Here is a 23,262-nt window from a genome sequence, read left to right as displayed (position 1 = left end):
GGTTTGATCTTGTGAGGATTTTCACTTAAAGTGCTAAACATAGAGGGTGTATACTAGATGAGGCTGTTATTTTCACTGAGAATTTCACATTTTTCAATACCTTTGCACAGTCTTTGTACAAAAAAAAATGACCACCTATGCGGTATAAATTTAATTCCATATACCGCTTTCAGTTGCTTTCATGTTCAGCATGTAGTTTGCTTGCTGTAAAACATGCTGTTGCAGCTTTACTTGCTTGTTTGGAACTTGTACATTTGTACATTTGTTTGAGAAATGAACATAAGTTATTTATTTCATCGGAATTCTTGTGCCATGTTATCAGTAATCCATCTTTTGAGAAAAATCCTGTCTGCAGAAGTTTTTATTTATGCTTTCTGTTGCAAACCTTCATGGAGGATGCAATTTCACGATGGCCAATGAAATGATCTCATTACTAAATGTTCATATTTCACTTGATTTGTGTCCTGATTGTCTTCATAAATGGCTGCGCAAGGTTGTTGAATTAGTACTGAGAGTTTTATTTTGCTTTCTGCTGCATGGGCAGATATCTGCCGGGTATGTCGCTCAGAAGGAGCGCCCGACAAGCCCTTGTTCCACCCATGCATCTGCACGGGAAGCATCAAGTACATCCACCAAGACTGGTGAGTGTATTTTGACTTGCCACATCACTTCGTACTGGTACTATGGTTCCAGTTAAGTTTTTGAGAGTTTATCACTTTCTTAAGTCATCTGATAGCCCCCTCCTTTGCACTGCAGTGCTGGCTTACATTAATGCATTCCTAACCATTTTATTAATGAACTAGAGCCCTTTTATTTATGTGCAGATCTCTTAATTTTAATTCAGTATGCATAAGTGGTATAGGTGAAGCAGCCATCACATTGTGTCCTCTAGACACTTTGGGGACTGCCTGATGTGCAGTATGCCTATGCCAGTGTGATGTGCTTATTTCATGCTGGAAGGCTGTCAGTACTACCAGCCAGCTGGTTATTCATGTTTTTTGAGGGTTTTTTGGGCCAGCTGTTGTGCACCAACTTCCCAGTGCTGGCACAGTATTGAGAAATTGGTACAAGGATAGAAAACACGCCATCTTTGAAGGGGCTTCGGTTGCACTGTAGCTGCTGTTTCATATTTGACACCGAGAAGTTGTTAGTTTTGTTGTATTTAAAGTATGTTTCGTCTTGTTTCTTACAGTCTGGTCCAGTGGCTAAAATACAGCAGGAAAGAATACTGTGAACTTTGCAACCATCGTTTCTCTTTTATGCCAAGTAAGTTCTTGAACCGGGCATATGCAGTGTATCTATCTGTACCGGGGACCGGATTCATGAAGTGTATTTTGTGGGATCAATTTTCGAATGATTGGCTTCTTGGCTGTCTTCTCATTGACTCTATTGGTTGGCGAGGGCCATGATGTGCCCTCTGTATGTGTCATAGAATTGGTTGCGAATAATTGCGTTGTGTAGATGGAGATATAATACCTTGTTGAAAGTGCATGTGAAAAGATGTTGTAAACATCTGTTCACTGTGTGAAATAAGTGTTAAGCAACCTGGCTTTCATGCATACAGCATCGTTACCTGTGTATAATACACACTTTGTGGCACTGTGGCAGTTTATATGATGCCACCTGCCAGTATATTTCAGATGCCTATGAAACAGTGTTGCACAATTAAATTTTTGTCTGAAATTGCAGTAAATGTATTCAGTAAACTGGCAGCCTTGAGCAGCTGGATCATTTGCGTAATACATCGTTAAGTTAAATTGTATGAAATTTGCAGCAATACCTGCATGTGCACTCTCTAAATGCAAAGTGAAGGTCAATGAATGCGAGTATCATGTTGCTGCAATGATCGTTGGGCCTGGAAACATGCTCCTGTGTTTATCGAGAGAATGTGTCTAGGCTTTATAAATTAAGTAGCTGCCGCATTCTGTGCAGCTAGTCTGTGGACGATTTTGTATGATTTGTGCCCAGGTGAAGTTGGGAAACCATGCTTTGTTGCACAGTGCCACTGTTATAGCAAGCGGTTTGGGAATTTATGACCCTGCATATTGCATTCATGGTTCAGTGCATTTGATTAATTTCTCAGGAGTGCCAGGCCGTGCAGTCTTGTGTCACATTTCTGGTGCGAGCTTGGCATGCTCACTTCAATTGAGACTGCAGGCAGTTCACTACAGTGAGTAAAGCTGAGATTTGGGCGAGTTGGCAAGCATTCATGGTGGGTGAACAGCGCAAGAAAGGCGGGACAAAGGCAAGACAGCACTTGTCTTGCCTTTGTCCCGCCTTTGTTGCGCTGTTCACCCACCATGAGTTCACTATATGTCAACAGTAGTCTTTCAGTGCTTGTGTTGGCAAAGGTGAATCAGCAAACTGAACCCATGCGGCCTTTGTTGATCTCTCTGAAGGAAATGTGGCAGTTTAGAATGAGGGACAGGTAACTATCCTGTATAATTGGTGGCACGGGCGGAGGCATATTAGTTTTCTGTCGTTTTGGGCTGCTTCAACATAGCATTTGTCTTCTTAATTTGCTAAGTGTGGTGAAGAGAATTGGAATTTTACAGTGCTGAGTGTATAATCGTGGCAGATAATTAGACTTAAATGCAACATCGTGCAATTTAGTCTTATTCGTATGTGTTCACTGCTGGTGTTCTTTCTTGGTAAAACGTTTCATCAGGACGTGATGTTTGATGCTGTCACTTTCCTTGGCCATAGCCAGCTTGTGATTGCTGGCTATAGTGTGGCAGAAGCTTAAGAGGGCTCACCAGCTACGAGGCAACTCAGATTTGAACTTTTCCTGTCGATAGATGGCAGCACTTAAGTACCACCAAAAGGAGAGAACTTCTATTACCCCTCCAGGTGTGTAAATTCTACCGGGACACGAAAGTATTGGTTCTTTCGCGAACAAAAAGTAGGGCCGAGAACTTTCTGTGTATATCTTACCAAAGCAGGGAGACGACAGCACAAAAGAATAACCCGTCTCAAGAGGCGGTGGTCACAGAATGAATCTTTTTCCAGTAACCCATCACTCAGCTGCCCCAAGGAAAAGTACGTTTTCCGGTTTGGGTCCCCCTAAGCTCCCTTGCATCTTTTCTGCGAAAATACATTTACAATGATAGGGTGGGGTATACAGCCTGTAGTTAGAAGCAGGGTTGGTTTCATATAGCCAGAATAGATGAGTGAGTCATCTTTTGACACACCTTAGGGACACATCCCCTTCCGCACTTCGGCCAGCTATTCTGTATTCCGCGTATTTCTCCGTCGCCACACGCAGTACAAGCCTGATAACGGTGTGCGAGTGTGGACGCCGATTCGACGTAGCGGCCTCTGTGAAAAGCTTTTTGCGCTCTCATTGTTTGCGTTGCCAGTGTTTATTTTGCATTGCATGTCTTCGCTGCTGTTTACCTTACTTTTCATTTAAGCATCCGGCCGATGCTTCTTTGACAGAAGGAATGCCGCGAAACTGTTGTACTGCTTGTTTGTTCGAGTTCAAAACCGTTGGCGCGCGGGAATATCACTTTGTTATGCGAGATGCGATCAGCGTTATCTAGAAGGAATGCTGCCAGGCGCAACTATTTCGACATTATTCTGGGTTGTAGTTATTTTTAGCGCCTTGTCTTGAAGGTTCCTCTTCGATGACAACCGAGCACGTTTGTTGCTATCGACGTCACCGAATTCTTCAGTTTATTTATGGGCTATAGTCACTTCAGTAACTAAATTACTGTTGAAATACTTCTTTTCATGTCTCCTTCACTGCTTATAATTTCACCACGGAACAAATCAGACTTGGGTAAAAGTGTGAGATGTGTGGTTTGCAAAAGCACTGAGATCGTCCTGTTGCTATTCGTGGTGACATTGAACGCGAATTTCGTCATTGCACAAGCGACTACCAACTTTTCTGGACAAAGTTGCTATTAGTGGTTTATTGTTAAAAATAATAAAAATTGCAATTTAATAGAAGATGGCCGCGGCAGCCACGCGAACCACGTGTGCTCTTTCTGTACACAAAAGCGGCAGCGCACATGAACTGTCATGACGTCATAGGTTTAAAAGCAAAAATTCCACACCTACTATGGTTTCCAAAAAATTCTCATTATGAGCTCTGCTTTTTTTATGTTCTTTTATTTGTTTTATATATTATATACTTTTATGTATTATATATTTTATATATGTATTTATATAGCGCCCCTTCCGAGCATTTTTCTGATTGAAATGTGCGACTTTTGGAAGTGTAGTGCAGGAGGTGCGACTAGGTGTGGCGCATACCGAGGCGTATCTAATTGGGTGATTAAAGACGGTTGGGGAATGCTTGACACATGCGAAACCAGTTCAGAAGCAAAACTGGATGATTTTGCCAGCCAGGCCATGAACGTTTGACATCACGTTATTTACACCACAGAGATATCTATTCTGGAGTAGAGGGCTCGGAAATCCGCGAGCTCCTTTCTGCAGATAAGGTGCACCCATGCTTAACCACGTACAGTGGACAGCACCTACACTGATAACGCGAACATTCTGGCAGAGATATGCCTGGTCGCGAGGAGAATTGGGGAAAAAGAGCGAGACTCGACCAAATATTCGTTAGAGAACCGAAGTTTCGATGCCGATCTGTCGCATTCTGGTTTCACTAGCTTGTAGGCAAAGGCGAACGTTGGCTTCGACCGGTTCTCATGACGTCGCAGTTGCAGTGCAGCAGAGGCTGAGCAGGAAAAGGAAGGAGACGGTCCTTTCTCTCCTTGATGTAGGCGGTTGCACTGCCATACATACATAGCTATCCGCGAGTACAGCTGGAAATTGCAGGTGATTGGCAAGTGCCTCAGTGAAAGGAGTGAATGTGCCTCAGGGAATGGTATAAATTGTGCGGGTTTTTTTTTGACGCAATAAAAGTTGGTAGGCAGCGCCTGTCCCGTGTTTCGTGTTTCTTCTCGTCCTCGTTCTGTTGCACTGTGTCAATCTGTGTGGTAGAAAGTATGCACCAACTAGTCCACACCAGAATCCTCTTAGAAAAGAGGTTAATCGCTACGTCATGACAATCAGTCTATGCCATTAGCCCTTTTTACATGAACCCGATAGCGTCGGGTTGATTCAGGGATCGGGTTGAGCATGGTCAATCCAACTCAACCAGTGCGTGTTTACACGAACTCGATTTTAGCGATTCGAGACCGGTTCAGCTGTAGCGACACCAAGCGTCGAGCAAGCAGTAGCAGCTTCCAAGATTGAGGCACACCATCGCTGTATCAGAGGCGCGACGGCGCACGTGGAAAGCAAGTTCGCATTTATCCTCTCCCCTCTCAATAACCCTACTTTTCGACCCAGCAGCGTTTACAAGCACATTGGTTCAGGGTCGAGTTGAGTCACCTACCCCTTGCGACGGAATTGACTGGACCCGACCCGTCGACTCCCGGCTCGGCGTGCGTACCAGTACTGGTTTTCGAACAACCAGGCATGTGGGTTCATGTAGCGCCGCTATCGGCTCGAGGCCCTCCTATGAAGAATATTTGCAGCTTCATTCTTGACTTGTATTGACACCTGGGTCACTGCGCCCCTGCTCTGGGCAAGGAACAATGCTGTCCTCCCACAGTGTCCTGAATAGGGAGTCCCCTTCCTGTGTTTTGGCACTAACAATGCCTTATTGTGTGGCTGCCGGGAGGGGAAAGGGGGGGGGGGGCGCTTTTGGGTGTGGCCTTGCATTCCACTTTCTTTCCGCACCAAGAGCTCGAGCAAAGAAGAAACACAGAAATCCTTGCGGAATACAGCCCAAGCAAGAAAAAAGGAAAGAAAGAGCTCAGGTCCGACCAAGTTCTGAGTAAAAACCGGCGCGCACAAACACAGACAACCAAGAGGTTGGTGGCAGAGTGTAGTAGCAACAAAATATTCTGACGCCAGGTGGAGCCACGTCGCGCTAATTAAATTTGGCGCGAATTTCAAATCCCCGCAGAAAATACATACACAAGTTTCAGAGCCTGTAAGACGCAAATACTACGGTCGATATGAATGAAAATTGCAGTTTTACAATCAAGAAAGAAAAAGGGAGGAAATGTTGCGGACAAAATTCTGATATCTGGCTTAGTTTTCTCACGAGATGACATGAAAGACCGACATATCTAAAAGTGCTATTGTTCTGGATATTTGCCTCTGATTTGTAAAAAAATTAAACTAAAAAAATATTATCTGTCTGCAACATTTCCTCCATTCACTCAATAAGAAAATGCTGCCACAGACCCCATGAAAATCGAGCCATTTTTAGCCACGCTACAGCTTCTGGAAGTTCCCATGTATTTCCTATGGACACTGTCACTGGTGAACCCTCTTAAATATAATAGAACTGTGTAAACTATTTATGATGTTGACTGATGGAATGTGTACAATGTCATCAGCGTTGTTACTGCGTTGCACCATACTTAGGTTTGCAACTTGTTTGACGTTAATATTCTTTATTATGCTTTTTCTGCACCAGTTTGACATATTCGGGATCATATGAATTGTGCTCGTCTCTTTGCACACCATGAGTGAGGCAGACTTATTTATGGTATTGTCTTGCACTACTCCCTCTCCCTGAGTAGGGTGAGATTCAGGCTTTAGCCAGATGGGCAAGTTTGGCATGGCTTTCAGTGAGGGCACATTACCTCATGAAGTGTCTCTCTGGTGACACAGTGCTGTACGGTAAGAGAAGGTGTCATTAGGGATTGATGCTGATGACAGCAGGTAAAGTAAACATGCTCAAAATATGTAGTAACACTCACAAATTTTGGAATGTAGTACTTTTTCTTGCTGAGGTTTTTTAAATTAAAAGCATGTACCATAACATATCAACATAATAAAATATTACAGCCGCCACGGTGGCTCAGTAGTTATGGTGCTCGGCTGCTGACCCGAAAGACAGGTTCAGTCTTGGCCAAGGTGGTTGCATTTCAATGGAGGTGAAATGTCAGTGTACCTTAAAAATCCCCAGGTGGTCGAAGTTATCTGGAGCCCTCCATTACGGCATCCCTCATCATAGCCCAAGTTGCTTCGGGATGTGAAAAATCCGCGCAAGTTCGTGTTTAGTGCCCTTATCGTGAGCCATAGGTATATTTTTTAGCAGTGAAATCTGATAACATACTTAGAAATGTAGCAGGGGTCTTATATTCGAATTGTGCATGTCATTTAATTCTACATTTACTGGTATCAGGGCTACTTACTGAATATAGTGAAGGCTTAGTGAAGCAGGGTTGCTGAACTGACTTCTTGATAAGCATGTTTTGTAGCAAGTGTCACTAAATGTTCCTGTGGAACTGGTCACAAGCAGTAACATTGGTGTTGATACTTTTCATAGTGACAACCAGATCTGCCTGCCTGGCAGCGGTATCGGTTTGTGAGATTCACTTTATTTCTAAAGAGCATTTCAAAATACCATGAGCTCTTCTTGGGAAACTAGGAACAGTGCCATGAATGCCTGTATGCCATGGGCAGTTGAAAATCTCTAAAACGTAACTTGATTTCTTTATCCTGACATGTGGCATGAAAACGTATTTGTCTTATTATTATTAATTTTGTGCTTGGCAAGTCCAATTCCTGTGTAGCTATTGCTGTGTGCATGGTTTTATGTGTGTGCTTTTACACAAAGGTTGTGCAGGTTTTTCTGGTGCATGCTCCATTTTGATACGGTGACTTTTGTGCATTGTTTTTGTGCCTGAACAGTTTACTCTCCTGACATGCCAAAACGGCTGCCAATTCGAGACATAGTGAGCGGCCTGTTGAGCAGTCTGGGCACGGCCATCCGCTACTGGCTGCATTACACTGTGGTGGCCTTTGCCTGGCTGGGCATAGTGCCACTCACAGCCTGTAAGTAGAGCACTCTTACCATTCTGTTTTTTTTTTTTTTGATAATCAAATTGATGTATGAAGCGAAAACTTCCCATATGGAAGAAATATCACACTCGGCTGCGAAAAGAATGTAGAGCTGAATGCCATCGCCACTCCCACCTGTACATAGAGTCGTGTCTTTTCATCATGTTGAGAATTAAAGGGGCTCTGAAACACCTTCTGAGGAGAGTACATAAACTCTCTCAATCACTACACTGTGTTATGAACACTTGAGCCAAATAACGCACTTCTGCATGCAGCAGAGAATAATCGCGTGCAAAAGTTGGCGAGCCCTTTCCGGCGACTTTTTCATACTTATGCTCTCCTCTGTTTCATGCTTCTGCCTATGTCTGTTAACAGGTGGCTATTGGTTAGGTTCTTTCAGATGTCACGCAGCCACAATGGCTGCTGGTAATCAGCCGTGTCGCTCTGGCAGGTCAGGAAGCTCCGCCCCCTGGGGAATTCCTGCACGTGTTGGCAGCCAGCAGTGGGGCCGAGTGGGTGGGGCTGTTGGAGGAGCGCTGTAAGGCACGCAAAAAAGGGTGAAAGGAGTGGTAAAGGCACGAAAATGCTGAAATTGAAATTTTTACTACAGATAACTCAGCTGCTACAAAACACACAAAAAAAGACTCTTTCCTGGAGGATATTTGTGAAGCGGCATCCTTTAACATCCCGGGCATACCACAACTTAAAGAGAGCCCCTTTCATAGCCCCTTTAAGGTTGCAGTTAAACAAGATGCTTTAAACTGTTGCCCCACTGACATGGGTAACAAATTCTGAATGTGTCTTGAATCTACACTTGGCATTGATACTTTCAAAACCGAAGTATGGCTTCATTGTATATGACTTTGCATGCTGCATGACTCTTTTCTAGTTGGGTGCAGTTCACCATGCCAAGCTAGGGCTTACATCAGGCATGCTGTGAATGTCACGTATTGAAAGCATTTGTGCAAAGTGTTTAAAGTCGCAATTAGAAAAGCAGTGAGCCCTTTTGAGCCTGTCACATCCACACATGTATTTTCACATCCTTGAGAACTGTGCTGCTTGTTACTTGAGTGGTACCCCTCTGAAAATCTGGCCAGAAATAGCCATTGGGCGTGCTATCATTGTGGCTGGAAACAACAGTGCTTGACGAGTTGTTTCTTCTTGCCTTAGTCATTGTCTTTCACATTATGCATTTCCTACGATGTCACAAGTACTAGATGCATTATTCAGGGTCTGTCCTGAAAGTAATGAGACTGAGTATAGAAAATGCGCTTTATTTGACAAAATCTTTTAATACACCTAGTATTCTTCAAAATAAGAACCTTGGGCATCAACACAGCGAGACCAGCGTGTTTCCCACTGTTTGTAGCCATCTTGGAAGCCCTTTTCTGGAATCTCGTTGAGCACCTTCATTCCAACCCTTTGCATGCCTTCCACTGTGTCGTATCGGTACCCTTTCAGTTCACGTTTCATCCTCGGAAGCAGGAGTCACAGAAAGAGAGGTCGAGGCTGTATGGTAGCTGGGGGACCCTCGTTATGCCTTGTCCATTTAAAAACTCCCTAACAGCTGTGGGGTTGCCACCAGTGACGGTGTGTTACTTGCGCGGCACTTCGCCCACGTAACGCAGCTTTGGGCCAGAGCAAGCTGAGGGAACTTGCACCTGTGCTCTCGCTCCGAAGAAAGGAAGGCGCAGTTATTCGAAAGCCCAAGTGTTTATTGTACTACCTAAGACCTCAGTTGAGCCCATAATCCTGTCACAGCACCCAGTGACAGTATAGCAAGGGCGATTGCGTCCCGCGCGGCCAACCGAAGGGTTAAATCGTGCACACCACAGCACGAGGGAGGATGGGCAATGCGTGGAGTACATCTTGACGACGCAGGTCGCACATCGTCACCGGCAATGGCCGGCGATGACGGAGAACCAGTCAAATCTGGTGCCCCTTCTGAATCTGGAGCGTCACTGTCGTACAGGCGGGTGACAGGGCTCCAGAGGTTCGGGCCTAGACTCAAGCATACATACTAGGTGTGCGCATTAAACCACCCATGTTCTTGGTTCCCCGGCAAAGGCCAGGGTACCCGGGAGCCAACTGTACGCACTTTTCTGCTGCCCGAGTCGATGGCCATCTCCCCGTTCATTTCCCGCTCACTGCCTCTCGCTGAAACAAGGCCCCCCAAATGTCACTTGGAGTGAGCTAATGGAGACACGAGGTTGAAGCGGGAAGAGCAGAAGGGAGGTTGATTTACGGTGGTTCTTGAAAGAACTTCCCTTGGAAAGGAGGACAAGCAGCACGGCCTCCTGCATTCTGCTCGCGGACACCCCTCAGGGGGTCTTTCTGGCGAGCGAAACGGCAGCAGTGGGGCCACACTCTGCCTAATGCTGCCCCATGGAAGCGCGTGCATTTGCGAACTCTATGTGGCGAAGATGTTGCAGTGGTTAACCTTGATATAATGAACTTGCCACATGAACTATCTATTTGGTAGTGTTGAGTTACTTGAAATTTAGTTGAACTGCAAGAGTTTCATGAAACTAGAACACGAACTGCCTTGAGAGAGGAGTGCCTGCGATCGTGGTGAGAGACCACAGTTGACACAACGCGCCATACTCCAGTGCTTGGCGGCTTTTTTTCATGGCAAACGCATCAGTCTCCACTGCTTTCGCTTTTGTAATGACATCACCCACATGGCACTGCAACAGTTCATGCTCAAAAGCAGCGAAAAATAGCAGTGCATAGCAAAAAAGACATGGGACGAGTAGTGTGCACTTATCGCCGCCACGCGATTGCTTGCGTTATTCCAGCATCGATAGCTGTCGTGCATTGAGAGCAGGCATGGCGGAGAGCATAGCGTGCACAGGTCTCTTGGGGGGGGGGGGGGGGGGGGGGGGGGTGCTGTTGTTCATGTTAGTGCCTATTCGTCTTCTGGGTAGCAGGGAAAAATAGGGGTCAAAATTTGCCCCCCCCCCCCCCCTCATGCTATTTGGGGGGGGCCACTTCCCCCATTGTGCACACTTATGGCGGAGAGTGCCAGATGACACGGGGCAGAGTCCACTTCCTGAGGAAACTGTGGCGGGCAGCCTGAGAGCGGTAATGTGCAGTTTGAGGCAGGCGTGCCTCCATGGCTGGTTTAGCGGTGGTGGTGCGACTGCACGCCCTCCACCCTAGCCTGCCCATGGCGCCTCCTGCCTCCCCCACTCTCCCTATCACAGTCGTAGCGACGGAGGTGGTGGTGGCGGTGGCGTCGGCTGCTGCCGCTGCAGTCGCATTATCAGCGTGATCACGAAACATATCTTCGCGTTTATGATTTCAGGTAACGGCGTTTTTGCTGTGAACATTTTCAAGGTGACTTCACCTACATTTATTCCTTGTTTTGGTTTCTATTCTTCATTTCCCTTTCAAGTCTTCACGCAAAAGCTGCATATAACGAAAATCTGGATGTAAAGAAAAATGAGACTATTCTCAATTTTGTTACATCCAGGGTTAATTGTACTTCTTTCTTATTTCAAAGAAAGGTTGTATTGATCCTTTGTTGCAGCTTTCATGATTCTGCTTGTTTTTGCAGGTCGCATCTATCGGTGCCTCTTTACTGGGTCTGTGAGCTCGCTTTTAACACTGCCCTTGGACATGCTTTCCACGTGAGTTTCTGTCTGTATTCTTTGAATGTAAACATAAAGCAGTGAACACAGGAGCGCCATATTGGCTGATAAAACACTTTACACAGGCTGAATGGGCTTGAAGCCGCCGCGGTGACTCAGTGGTTATGGCGCTCGGCTGCTGACCTGAAAGACTCTGGTTTGATCCCGGCCGCGGCGGTCGAATTTCGATGGAGGCTAAATTTTAGAGGCCCATGTGCTGTGCGATGTCAGTGCACGTTAAAAGAACCCCAGGTGGTTGAAATTTCTGGAGACTTTCACTACGGCGTCCCTCATAGCCTGAGTCGCTTTGCGACGTTAAACCCCCATAAACCATAAAACTTGGATGGGCTTGATGCTGTCGCTGGTATTAAGAAATGTAGTGGAAAGGAAGTCAAAGCTAGAAAAAGTTAATTTCATGTTTATTTAGACTCGTTCATTTTGAAGGCTTGTATCTGGATGAACTGGGATTAACACTGATCTTACTTGTCCAATGCATTGTGCTGTTTGCATTCATGTCCAGGGAGAACTTGCTGTCAGACAGCTTGTATGGCTGCTGCATTGTTACCTGCACACTGTGTGCCTTCATCAGCCTGGTGTGGCTAAGAGAACAAGTCATTCATGGGGAAGGCCCAGACTGGCTGGAACAAGACCCACAGGTAAAGTTCTTGCCTATTTTGCATCATGTATTTAGTTTTTTCCTTGCTTTCTTTATTGCTGTGATGGATGTTATTCCTGGACTAAATGAAGGTGTTAAAAGACAGATTAAACCGCTAATTCCTGTACAGGGCTTAGTTCTTTCTCAAGAATGATTCTTAAGTGCCATCAGAAGACGGCACTGTAGCTGTTACTATCCGTAGCCGATGCCGATAAAAGTACACAGGAGTATAGGGAACCTGCGCTGAAGTTTCCCCGCCTACCACTAGCACCACCTAGCGGCCATCACCTGCACTGTTTGGTAGGAAAGGGGGCAGTTACCGCGGCTAGAAATACGGAACGGCGATCGATGAAACGCCAAAACCGTCAGCTTACTGCGGTGTCTGCAAATGCCATATTGAAGAGGGCTATGATAACAGTGTTTTCTACTTGTTTCCGGCGTGGACGCGCGAATAAAAGCGGCAGCGAGATAGATTCAGGTGGTTGAACGAGCACGGCAAATCCGCATGCGGCTCATTCGTTCATTGCTTTGTCGTGCAAGCATTAATTTTATTAACGTAATGTGGCATTCTCGCTCGTGGCGCATGTAAGGTGCGCAGAGAAGACGTCAAACCATGCAAGCCGCGGCCGACACCCGAAGTAGCAAGTATGTATGTCGGGGATGCCAAGTGATGCAATGCACCATCTTTGACAACCTTCCCCGCTTTATACCATCACGAGGCTCCTGCAGTGGCTCCTTACGGATGGCTGAGATGCATTAAGCTGTGCACTCTAAAAACAATTTACCGGGCCGGCGTTACTCGCTGATACAGCAACTAAAATCCACATCGCTTCAACGGCACTCTGAGCACTTTTGTTTTTAGTTCGTCAGTGTTAGCATTTTCTTTTGTGCGCAGCACGAAAACTTTCACGCAGTAGTATTTGTTTCAGGATACATGCTAATCCCACTAGCTTTATTCGTTTCACATTGAACCGAAACAAATTTTCTGTATTTAAATGTGCTGCTGTAGGCTGTGCTTTACGATGACGCTTCGCTTTGTTGAGGTAGGTATGCCGTTATCGGCTGCAGTGTGGCTTTAATTTTGCCCGAGATGCTCTGTGCTCTTGCTTTTCGACTGTAGCAAGTGCACTGAAAGGGCAGAGGAAGGCATGTCAAGCTCATACCAGCCTGAAATTTCGTATAGTGATGCAGACGATAGACCGAAACCTGTTTTTCCAGTTTTCTTGGAATAATGCATTATGTGACACTGAAGGAAACAACTTCCAATGTTACAAGTTCTCAGGCTGACTAGTCTGCTGCAGATGAACACTGTGTCATCCCCACGCCTGCGTCTTTTCGGGGTGGCTACCACAGTCTTGTATCACGACGGCGGCGTCCTGTAGCGGCGTCACACGTAGTTTTTCGCTGACATCCGGCACTGGCACCAAGGAGACGGTGTCATTATAGTGCCACTTTCAGGCGAAAAGTTGTGCTCTTCTGCAGAACTGTCTTCAAACCTGCAAGCCAGTTAGTACTTTGGCATGGATGAAAAGAATGCTCGCTGTTGGAAGGGGCAGTGTGATGAACTTTTTCTTGCACTGCAATGAGGAGGGGCTTCATGGGCCCAAATAAAGGCTGCCATCCCGGAGTGGAATCAACACTGGCATAGTTCATGAAATAGCGGAGGTCTGTGGCACTCCCGGTGACCACAGAACTGCTACAGGCTAAAGCGAGAGAGCTCTCAAGAGAGTGAGGCATTCAATGGGACCAGTGAAATGCGCGAGCAAACTCTTGCAGGCCACATCAATCGTGCGTTGCTAGGAGTTGCAGCAGCTAGCTGGATTGCTGCAGCCTGGGATGACATCCCGGAAAGCTTGGTTGCGTGCTCGTTCCAGAAGTGCAGCATTTCCAATGCACTTGATGGCACAGAAGATTGTGCACTGTATGAAGAGGACAGCGATAAGGGGGTCAGCTAAGATGCGGGAGCGGGTTTGCGGAAATAAATGCCGTTTGCATGCTGTTCCTGCTGTCGTTCTCGACTGGTTTCGCGGCCGGCTTACATTCGAGGAAAGTTTCTTTTTATTATTTGGCCTTCAACTTTCAGGTGTTGGCTTAGAATTAGGGCAACCTAGATTCGAGTAAATTCAGTATTTGCCTATTAATACCTATAAATGTGACATTCTGGAGCTTGCCTACCTATTTACCACTTCCATGAAGAATGGGGCCATTTTGCTCAAATTTGGGTAAAAAATGCCTCATCGCAATTTCCTCCCTCCCCACCACTTTGGAGATAAAGTGGTAAAATGAAAAATTATCACATGAAACAGCAGACTTAACAACAATCAGCACTTCATTGACACTCAAAGCTGCCTTTGCCAGCATGCTGCTTCTATGGTGGTAAACGCAGTTCCGTGTGTTAACGGAAATTATGTGGGCAGTGTAATCAGGAAACCGGTGCTTGAAAGTGGGAGTATAGGTACTACTTGGTGGGAAAAAGCATAGACCTTGTGACTGTTTTGGACATCAAATTAGTGGTACCCATAAAGAATATGGTGGCATCAACAGATGAGCTCAGTCAATGGACCCGCTTGTTTCAAGTACCACTGACCTCATGTGACATGCAAAGAAGTTTTTCAAAGTGCAAGGCTATGATTGCGGAGAAGAAAAATGTAAGGCTGTAATTTATTGCAGCGTGCAACCAGGAGTGTAATCTGTACACGCCTCACTAATGTGACCAGTCTTGCACTGTTTTTGTTTTAGCAGCATGAAGCGGTCTAGATCAGCGAATTTTGGTTTAATGCTATTCTAGTTCCGTACAATACAAAGTATTATTTAAATTGCCTTTCTTTTTTTTTTTAAGGTCTATCTTGAATTTTTTACAGCTTAAATGCCTACCCCTATTTCTGGGCCCTAGCTATGAAGCATGACATAGTGGAGGGCTCAGGATTAGTTTTGACCACCTGATGTTCTTTAGTATGCAGTGACATCACATAGCACACAGGCACCTTTTGCGTTTTAGCTTCATCAAAGTCCTTTGAGGTAGACCTCAGAGTTTTGGCTGACTTTATGAAGTAGTTTCCACAAGTCTCGCGACACCATCTAAGCTTGAGGCCAGCTGACTTTTTGGAAAAGGCTGGTCTTTTTTTTTCTTTTTGGTACGTTGGCTGACTGCGAAATGGTTGAGTTCTAAGCATGTTGTAAAGTAAAATGTTGATTATTTTTTTGAGGGATCATGTACAGTGGAACCCTGCTGTTATGTTTTCCACGGGACCGCGAAAAAAAATGTCCCAACCTGGAAACGTAGTAGCTGGAAGGTGCGCATGAAAAAAATTTACGTTGTTGTCTGCCATTTTTTTTTTAAGTTTCTAGTAAGGGCAACTTGCTTCTATGGAATTTTCAAGGCCTTGGTAGCTCTCGCGGTCGTTCGTTCGCATGCATTGAATATGCTAAATACCCTGCAGTGGCTCTCCGTCTGTCTGAGCAGCTGTTGGCAGAAGAGAGGCAGCAGCAAAGAGGGAGGGCGCGCGGAGTGGGCAAAGTCCAAGCACTCGTGCGCGCTGCTGTACTGTTTCTGCAGCAGCTGCTTTAATCCTGCACCATTCTCATTTGTTGGAACCTTGGAATTGCTTTTTAAGCTGCGGATGACAAGGAAAATGCAAATGACAGAAACATGTCTTAGAGCAACTGCATCTCGTACACCGCTGCCCATGCAGTGCCTGTCGTGGCATAGCTTCGCTTTCCCACCTTCGGTTCTTCATGCTCGCACCACAGTGGTGATGGAACTGCACCAACAGCTGTAACAAGATTCGCGCCATCCACAAGTATGCTTGGTGTCTACGCGGATGGAACACGCTGGACACCGCCAAACATGATGGCGGCCAAGCGTCGTTAAAGTCTAGGGTCCTGCTTTGGCTGGTGTGCCTTTGCTGTTCTGTGCGTGCTAAATGTAGGCTGTCAATATGCCTGCACGTGGTAAGCCATTATTGTGAATTGACATTTGTGACATAGCATGCGGGAAAGCTGCTCTAATTGCGATGTAACAGTTGAGACTGTATTTCATGGGTTTCTGTGGGAGCTTGAATGGGACTGGCTCAAAAAAAAACATAGCAGCCAAGAAAACGTAGCACCCGAGGATGTAACAACAGGGTTCTACAGTACAGGTATGGTTCCTTGGTGAGAAGTTTCTAGGCTGTGAAAAATAATTATGAAATCAGATTTGTGAACTCATGAGTGATTGCAGCACAGACAGTATGTTATTTTGTATATTTGTTGGAGCTGTAATGTTTTTAGGGAAGGTTTCGAGAGACTGTAGTTAGACATTTGTGAAAACATGGGAGTTACAAATATAACCTGTACTCAATCTCAGTGTGACAAGTGTCATAGGACCGTCTTTTTATTCTTTTTTATCAGTTACATCATTTATTTGGGGCCATGTGGTGAATTGCATCATTCCCGTGTGCCTGGTGATGAGCATTGAAAGTGAATGTACATCCACTGGTGTCTTATTGGCAGTAGCATTTTTTGTTGAGTAATGTATTATGGTTTCAGCGTCTGGCCACAGCAGTCGCATTTTGATAAACGAAAAATGAAAAAATGCTGCTGTACTGAGATTTCAGTCCACATAATAACAATCATTGGTGGTAAATTGTCCCTGTGTTGAATAGTAGGTAGTCTTGTGCACCACTGAAGGCAGATTAGAAGAAAAACCTGCTTTTGGTGTCATTCTATGCAGATGTGCTCTGGAACAGATTCATTGCATAAATTAAATTTGTTATATAGTGAACAAGTTTTGATGCATTTGTTGAGTTGCATGCCTAGACTTGTACTGTATTGTAAGAGCAAAAGAAAGGTGCATGGTTGTAAAATTACATTGCACTGCACATGTCTTGGGAAGTTGTGAGACTTCACATCCCAGGAGCAGGCAGTGCCATAGTGTGTATGCTAAAGCAAGACTGTCCTTACAGTTCTATAACTCCTTGTGCATTGGCAAAAGAATTAAAGTAGTCTAGGCTTCAGTGTACAGGTCCGAACATAAGTAAATGGAGCTCGCAATTTTGTTCTAAGTGCAGTCAAGCTTCTAAGTGCAGTCAAGTCAAGCAGGGACATGAAGAAATGTTGCTTGACCATGGGAAAGCACACTGGCATCCCCTATAAGCATGCACATATCATATCTGGCAATTTCAGTTGGGCAATGCGCGAAGGATGTTAGAGGCAATAGCATGCTCCGTTTACTTTTGTTCGCACCTGTACAGGCTTGTACAGGCAGCTGGTTTGTACACTTCGTACATGTTTCTGCACATGACTCATTAAGTTAACAATTTTGACATTTTGTCAACGTTATGCTCCGTGCCATTTCTTGTGGCAAGTGTTCAGTTTAGTGCACTTTCAGTCATGCACACTTCTATTTTATTGCATTGCTCTGGAGTTCACTCAAGTCAGTGTATTCAGCACTTTTTACTTTAAGCTCCAAGCGCAGGGCATGGTAACTTATCAGAAATCTTCCCTTTATGTCTTAATTGAGAAAAAGATTTTGCATGACTGCATTCTTGACTTTCAGTACCAAGGGCTTGCTGCTAGTTTATTGTTGCCATTGTAACACCAGAAGAACCAGAAATGTAGCCCACTAATTAGAAGATGATGCCGATTGCAACAGCATGATGCTGGATAAAAGATGCAGTACTGAAATAATGTAAAGCCAATCCATACTGCGTGGCGCTGAGTTTTCACTAATGTGCAAGTGGTGGGATGACTTTCTAGTGAGTACCAGCTTCATTGGCTGAAAGTGTAAATCCTAAATTAATATTTCAGTGGTATTACGGTAGTAACAGACTTTTTCCTAGACAAAAGATCACTTACAGAATTGCTATATATATTGCACTATATTGCGGAATAGGGAAATCTATGGGATGGTAAAAACTTTGCTGTTGATCTTTCAATTTGACCCTAATGAAACCACAACAATACATTGAGGTACCTGCAAAGATTAAATTATAAAAAAGGCAAACTGTGTTCACATTTGCAAAGAGGTGCCTGTATGGTCTAACTAGCAGATTCATTGCATCAGTGAAGGTGTGCTGTATATATTTGTGCATATTTTCCCCCAAGCAACCTGAGGGTCTGGCAGAAGCTGAACCCGGCGAGGCACCGGGCCCACCCCTAGGGCCAATGCCCCACCATGCCGAGGAACCTCCTGCTCAAGCAGATGATCACGTGGCTCAGGGTGAGCTGCAGCTTCTGAGGCTGTGAACCTCAGTAGAGAATTGGCTTGCCATCTTGTGCGTGTCTTGGGAATGACTAAATTCAAGCACTTTGGAAGTGATAAGGATCGTGATGTTTGGTGATGCAGTGCAGTGCTTTGCTAGGAAATTTTGGTCATTTGCTGGTCGTTTGCCTATTGTTCCGAATTTGTGTGTGTATCGTGCTCGTAAGATTGAGCAGCACGTGCACGGCTCTCGAAAAACTGTTTGACCTTACTTTTTTTTCCATGAAACTTTGCCACTTAGGCATAGCAGTGCCTCATAAGTGGTATGTTAGCAGACAGCTTGTCAGCGGTGTGTTGCTGCTGTTTGAGTGGCACTTGTTGACAGCCACGAAAAACTATTACTAATGCACAGCAGAGCTGTGAGTCTAAATTTGGGGTAATGGACCTGAACCTATGATTGAAGAGGAACAGTTGTGCTGGCAGCAAGTATCATTTCATTGGCTTGTCTGTATAAAATTTCAGTTTTCCTTGTGAAGGCTTTAGACATAGCAGTACATCTCTGAATGAGTCTTTTAGTCATTAATTATTGTTGCTATCTAAGTTCAGTTTTGTAATGAATTCAAAATGCAGAATTGTTTTTATATATTTTTATAGTTACATAGTCTCATGAATTCTTTTCTCTGACTCTTCTTAGAAGCTGAGTAGATGTGTCTAGTGTAATTCTTGTTTGAGGCCAAGAACTGCATGCTGACAAAGCGTACTGGAATTCTGTATGTAGTTCAAGCATGAATTTTGCTAATTGAAGATTTCTGTACTTTGTTCTCAGCGTTGTAAATCCTTTACTTCAGCAGAATGGGCAAGTTTAGTATCACTATGAGCAAACGTTACTTAGTGTTTAGTTTTACTTGAAGGTGCTCATTGAGGAACTTGGAAGTGTTGCGGAGTGCTCTCCTGTGAGCACATTTGGTGAACTTGCTTTGCATTGTTCAGCTGTGCAGCCTTGATAGCGTGGTTCAAGGCTAAAAAAATGAAAAGAAATAAAAGGAATTCAGAATGGGGACTCTGAATTGTGCTACATTGTTAGGTTTTACATTGCTAATACCTCTTTAAGTGTACAAGTAAAGTATGGTTACGGGAAATGCCGCTCGATCGAAATGTACTCTGTCAAAGCAAGATGGCTAGGTTTTACATTGCTAATACCTCTTTAAGTGTACAAGTAAAGTATGCTTACGGGAATTGCCGCTCGATCAAAATGAACTCTGTCAAAGCAAGATGGCATAAGCGGAGTGTCACTCACAGAAGAGTGCACTCTAGTTGGAGTGCGTTGGAGAAACGGGGAGTTAGAGAAATGAGATCCTATGTAATTCCTCTGCATGCCATCATTTTTGTTGTCAGAATTATGCATAGATTAGGAACTTGTCTTAGCCGGTCTTGGCTTGCAATACCTTAGTAATACTATAAAAACATTTGTTATTGTGCCAAAGAATCAATTTTCATATGTTTTTGCTTTCTGATTTTTTTTCTCAAAAATTCCGGTCATTGTTTGCTGTAATTTTTGTTAGTACGAGTAAAACTTTGCTTTTCCATTTAGTACCCCATGGCCTGAAGTGTCACTTGAGGCACTGAAGTGGACTCCTTGTAAATGGACTTTACTTGTCCACTTGACAGAGGTATAAGGTGCACTTCTGTGATCTGTAGTTATTGTATGCATTCGTGCAAAAGCTGTTTTTTTTTTGCTGTTTTGATATGGTGTGGCCCTTCAATTTCTGACTGAATATTTTTCACTGCAGTGGAGCCCCGACTATGTGTCCTCCATTTATGAGACACTTTTTTATGAACACTTTTTTATAACAGATTGCTGCAAGCCTAGTGAATCCTTCACAGAGATAATGCATTAAATGTCTTGTCTAGTATGACAACCGGTGGGAACTGCCTCGAATAGGATATCACATCACGCTTAGTTATTCCTAGTAGGAATTAGAAGCATGGTCGTGTAAGGATGCAATCCAGCACTCAACAGACTGGAGCGATAGTTCTAACACGACAGCGTGCCGCACACGTCTTCATGCTAAATCAGGATTGGTAGGCAGAGGTTGTGACGTCGCGCCACAGTCAGCCATTGAGAGCAAGGTATGATGTCAGACACGGAGAGTCGAAGGGTTGGCGGAGTGCCAGCTGTGTAGCGGTTGGAGCGTGTGGCAAGTTTCCACTGCTCTGTGCTTGTCGCGTCGAGTCATGTGACAGGGTGCATGACATGGCTGTAGGGTAGAGATGCGGTGAAGGAGTGCTTCTCAAAAAGAAAGGGGCTCCAGGATGGATGCGTGCATACCGTAATGGTGCTCGTGGAGTTGAGCCAACTTAATGAAATATGAAAAGGTTTTCTCTAGGTAAAATGGCTGCAAGGAATAGTGCTTCCTTTTTATCCATTTATTGTATATGGCTTATTTCACTTAATTTTGCATAACAGCGTGTCTTTAGCACATTAATTCCATAATAAGGCCTGGCGTTGCATCCTTGCTAGATTGCTGCCACCTGCCATAGTAAAGCGTTAAGACCCTTAGTCTTGTGAATGTATGTGCAGGTTGAAGCAGCCTTAAGTTAAATCACATTTCAAGTGAGGCCTTATTGTGATAATTTTTGTTGCTCATTATACAGGGTGTTTCACCTAAGACTGTCCACAATTTTTAAAAATAGGCTTTTTGATTTAGGTGAGTGCTTTTTTTGGCATAGCACTGTCAGTGGTGCATTACATCAGACTACAGCCAAGACATGCTAACTAGGAGGCTGGTTAACTAATATTGAATAGTTAACTATTTAACTATTGCTGTTAGCCTCCTTAATTATTGAGAGGCGTGTAGCCCACCATAAGCAATATCCGCATCCGCTTTCAGAATTTCGAAAACGCGGTATTTTAGCGTTATGTAACCAAAATCTGCTGGGCCACAGTGTCGAGGGTAACTGCATTTTGGCTGTATTCTGAGGTACTGCACTGTTGACAGCGCTATGCCGAAAAAAGCGGTCATCTAGCTCCTGACAGCGCTATGCCGAAAAAAGCGGTCATCTAACCCCTGACAGTGCTATGCCGAAAAAAGCGGTCATATAACTCAAAAAGTCTGTTTTTAGAAATCGTGCAGTCTTAGATGAAACACCCTGTATAGTGTTAGCTGTGGTGTTTGCATCAGTATATGTTTTTTTATGCTATCCATGTAGATGACATCAATTGGAACCCAATTGAGTGGGACCGAGCAGCTGAGGAGCTTACCTGGGAAAGGGTGCGTATCTTCTTTTTTTTTTGTGTGCCTTTCATGACTCTTGTTTGGGTGATTGTTCAAAAGCATTTGTAGCAGTGCTAGATGCCTAGTAGTGGAAACTCAGAAAGTACATTGACCTCCGTTATTATACTAGGGTGTCCACTTCTACTTTTATGAGTTACTCCACTGAAAAGTGGAGAAATAAGGCTTAAAGTTGCTCATGTGTAGACTGTATTTGAGAGCCAACTTTTCATCTAGTAGGGCTGTGACGATGTTGCAGTTCACAGAAAGCAGCGTGCTTTTGACTTGACTCTTGCATTGCTGGGATGGCCATGTGTTCGCCTTCCTCACACTTGCAGTTGTCTTGATGCTGGCTCTATAATAATGGACATACTGGTAACATTGGCTAGATAAAGTCTTGCAGCTGGTGTCTGATGTGTTTAGAAACAGTATCATCATGCTCAGACTATCGGTAAGAAGGGGATGACAAGCACCAGACTGGCCGCTCCTAATCTGTTGCAGCGGTTCTAATTCCGGGCGATGCAGCTGGGATGCAATGCAACGCAGTACAATTTGACTGCTGTTTGCTTGTGACTCTACCAGTATAGTCCAGTGTGGGTGTGCGTGCATCTATCTGCTGGCATTCAGTATGTAGGATGCAGATTTGGGATGGAGCATGCTTGGAGTGCAGTACAGTCATACCTCGTTGATATGGACGCTTTAGTTCACAAGCAAAAGTGTTTGAATCAATAAAAAGTTCAAAACAAAAAGAAATGCATAAAAGAAAACGCTTTATGATTACTGACTACTTCTGGGCATAGTGGTGGGCAGTGAAGTGGAAAGCAGGCTATCTTGGAAGCTCGAGGTGCATGATACTGCTCGCCATTAGCTTTATAATTATACGGTGCAAGTTGAAGCTCGTTTGAAGTGCTTACTGTCCATGAGACGCATGATGGCGCATCTTGGTATGATGAAGTTTCTCCTACTATGACTGTTCATATCTCAAGAACTCTGTACTCTCTCGGCTGACAGCTGCTGTAGGTGGTTTTATGTAGTGCACGGAGAGAATTCTTTTCGCAGCTACTCATATAATGCGGCAAATGGCAAGGCGTGTAGACGGGTCGCCTTGCTGTAGTAAAGCATGAAACCAAACACATACACGCAAAAAGTCCATCACTACTGTGGGGTTGGATTTGGGGGAATAATACCGTATTTACGCGCATAATTTGCGCACTTTTTATTCAGAAATTAGGGCTGGAAGAAGGGGGTGCACAAATTACGCGGGGATTTCGTGAGCGTGACTTAAAAAACTCCACAAGGGTCATAACGCGCAATATAGGTATAGTGTATGTTGCTACGTATACGTCAGCACCCGGACCCCCCCCCCCCCCCCCCCCCCCCCCCCCCCTGCGGGATGGCGGGAAGGTGCATGCATGAAGCTGAATAAGACGCTAAAACAGCGTCATCGCTTACGGCTGAACCAATTGTTCGGTAGTTCGGGATTCCGTAAGTTTGCTTTCGCAACTTCGTCCGGGATAGCAAGCGCGAATCAATTAATTATCACACCACACAATTCTTTTAACAGTACCGCGCGAGCGTCGACCAAACTGCTTGTCGGCGCCTTATCATGGCGCGGAGCTGCGAAGCCAGCGAGAATAGCCACGTGCGCACAAGTTTTCCGACACAACGATTGTCGTCTATGGGCAAACTTGTGCGCACGCG

At 44.7% G+C, this 23,262-nt stretch overlaps 1 protein-coding gene across 2 annotated transcripts in view; it reads left to right on the top strand.

Annotated features, from left to right (window-relative positions):
• The window catches only part of LOC144114236 (E3 ubiquitin-protein ligase MARCHF6), a 98,025-nt gene that overhangs the window by 2,759 nt on the left and 72,004 nt on the right, over positions 1–23,262 (top strand). For both annotated transcript variants that reach the window (XM_077647835.1, XM_077647834.1), the window contains exons 2-8: positions 545–641; positions 1,193–1,266; positions 7,672–7,815; positions 11,381–11,453; positions 11,974–12,109; positions 18,193–18,307; positions 21,500–21,561. In XM_077647835.1, coding sequence (XP_077503961.1) covers positions 545–641; positions 1,193–1,266; positions 7,672–7,815; positions 11,381–11,453; positions 11,974–12,109; positions 18,193–18,307; positions 21,500–21,561 — 701 coding nt within the window. The remainder of the gene's footprint in view (positions 1–544; positions 642–1,192; positions 1,267–7,671; positions 7,816–11,380; positions 11,454–11,973; positions 12,110–18,192; positions 18,308–21,499; positions 21,562–23,262) is intronic.

The sequence above is a fragment of the Amblyomma americanum genome, chromosome 1 (genome assembly GCF_052857255.1).
Source record: "Amblyomma americanum isolate KBUSLIRL-KWMA chromosome 1, ASM5285725v1, whole genome shotgun sequence".
Lineage (NCBI taxonomy): Eukaryota > Metazoa > Arthropoda > Arachnida > Ixodida > Ixodidae > Amblyomma > Amblyomma americanum.
This window is presented reverse-complemented; position numbering and strand designations above follow the sequence as displayed.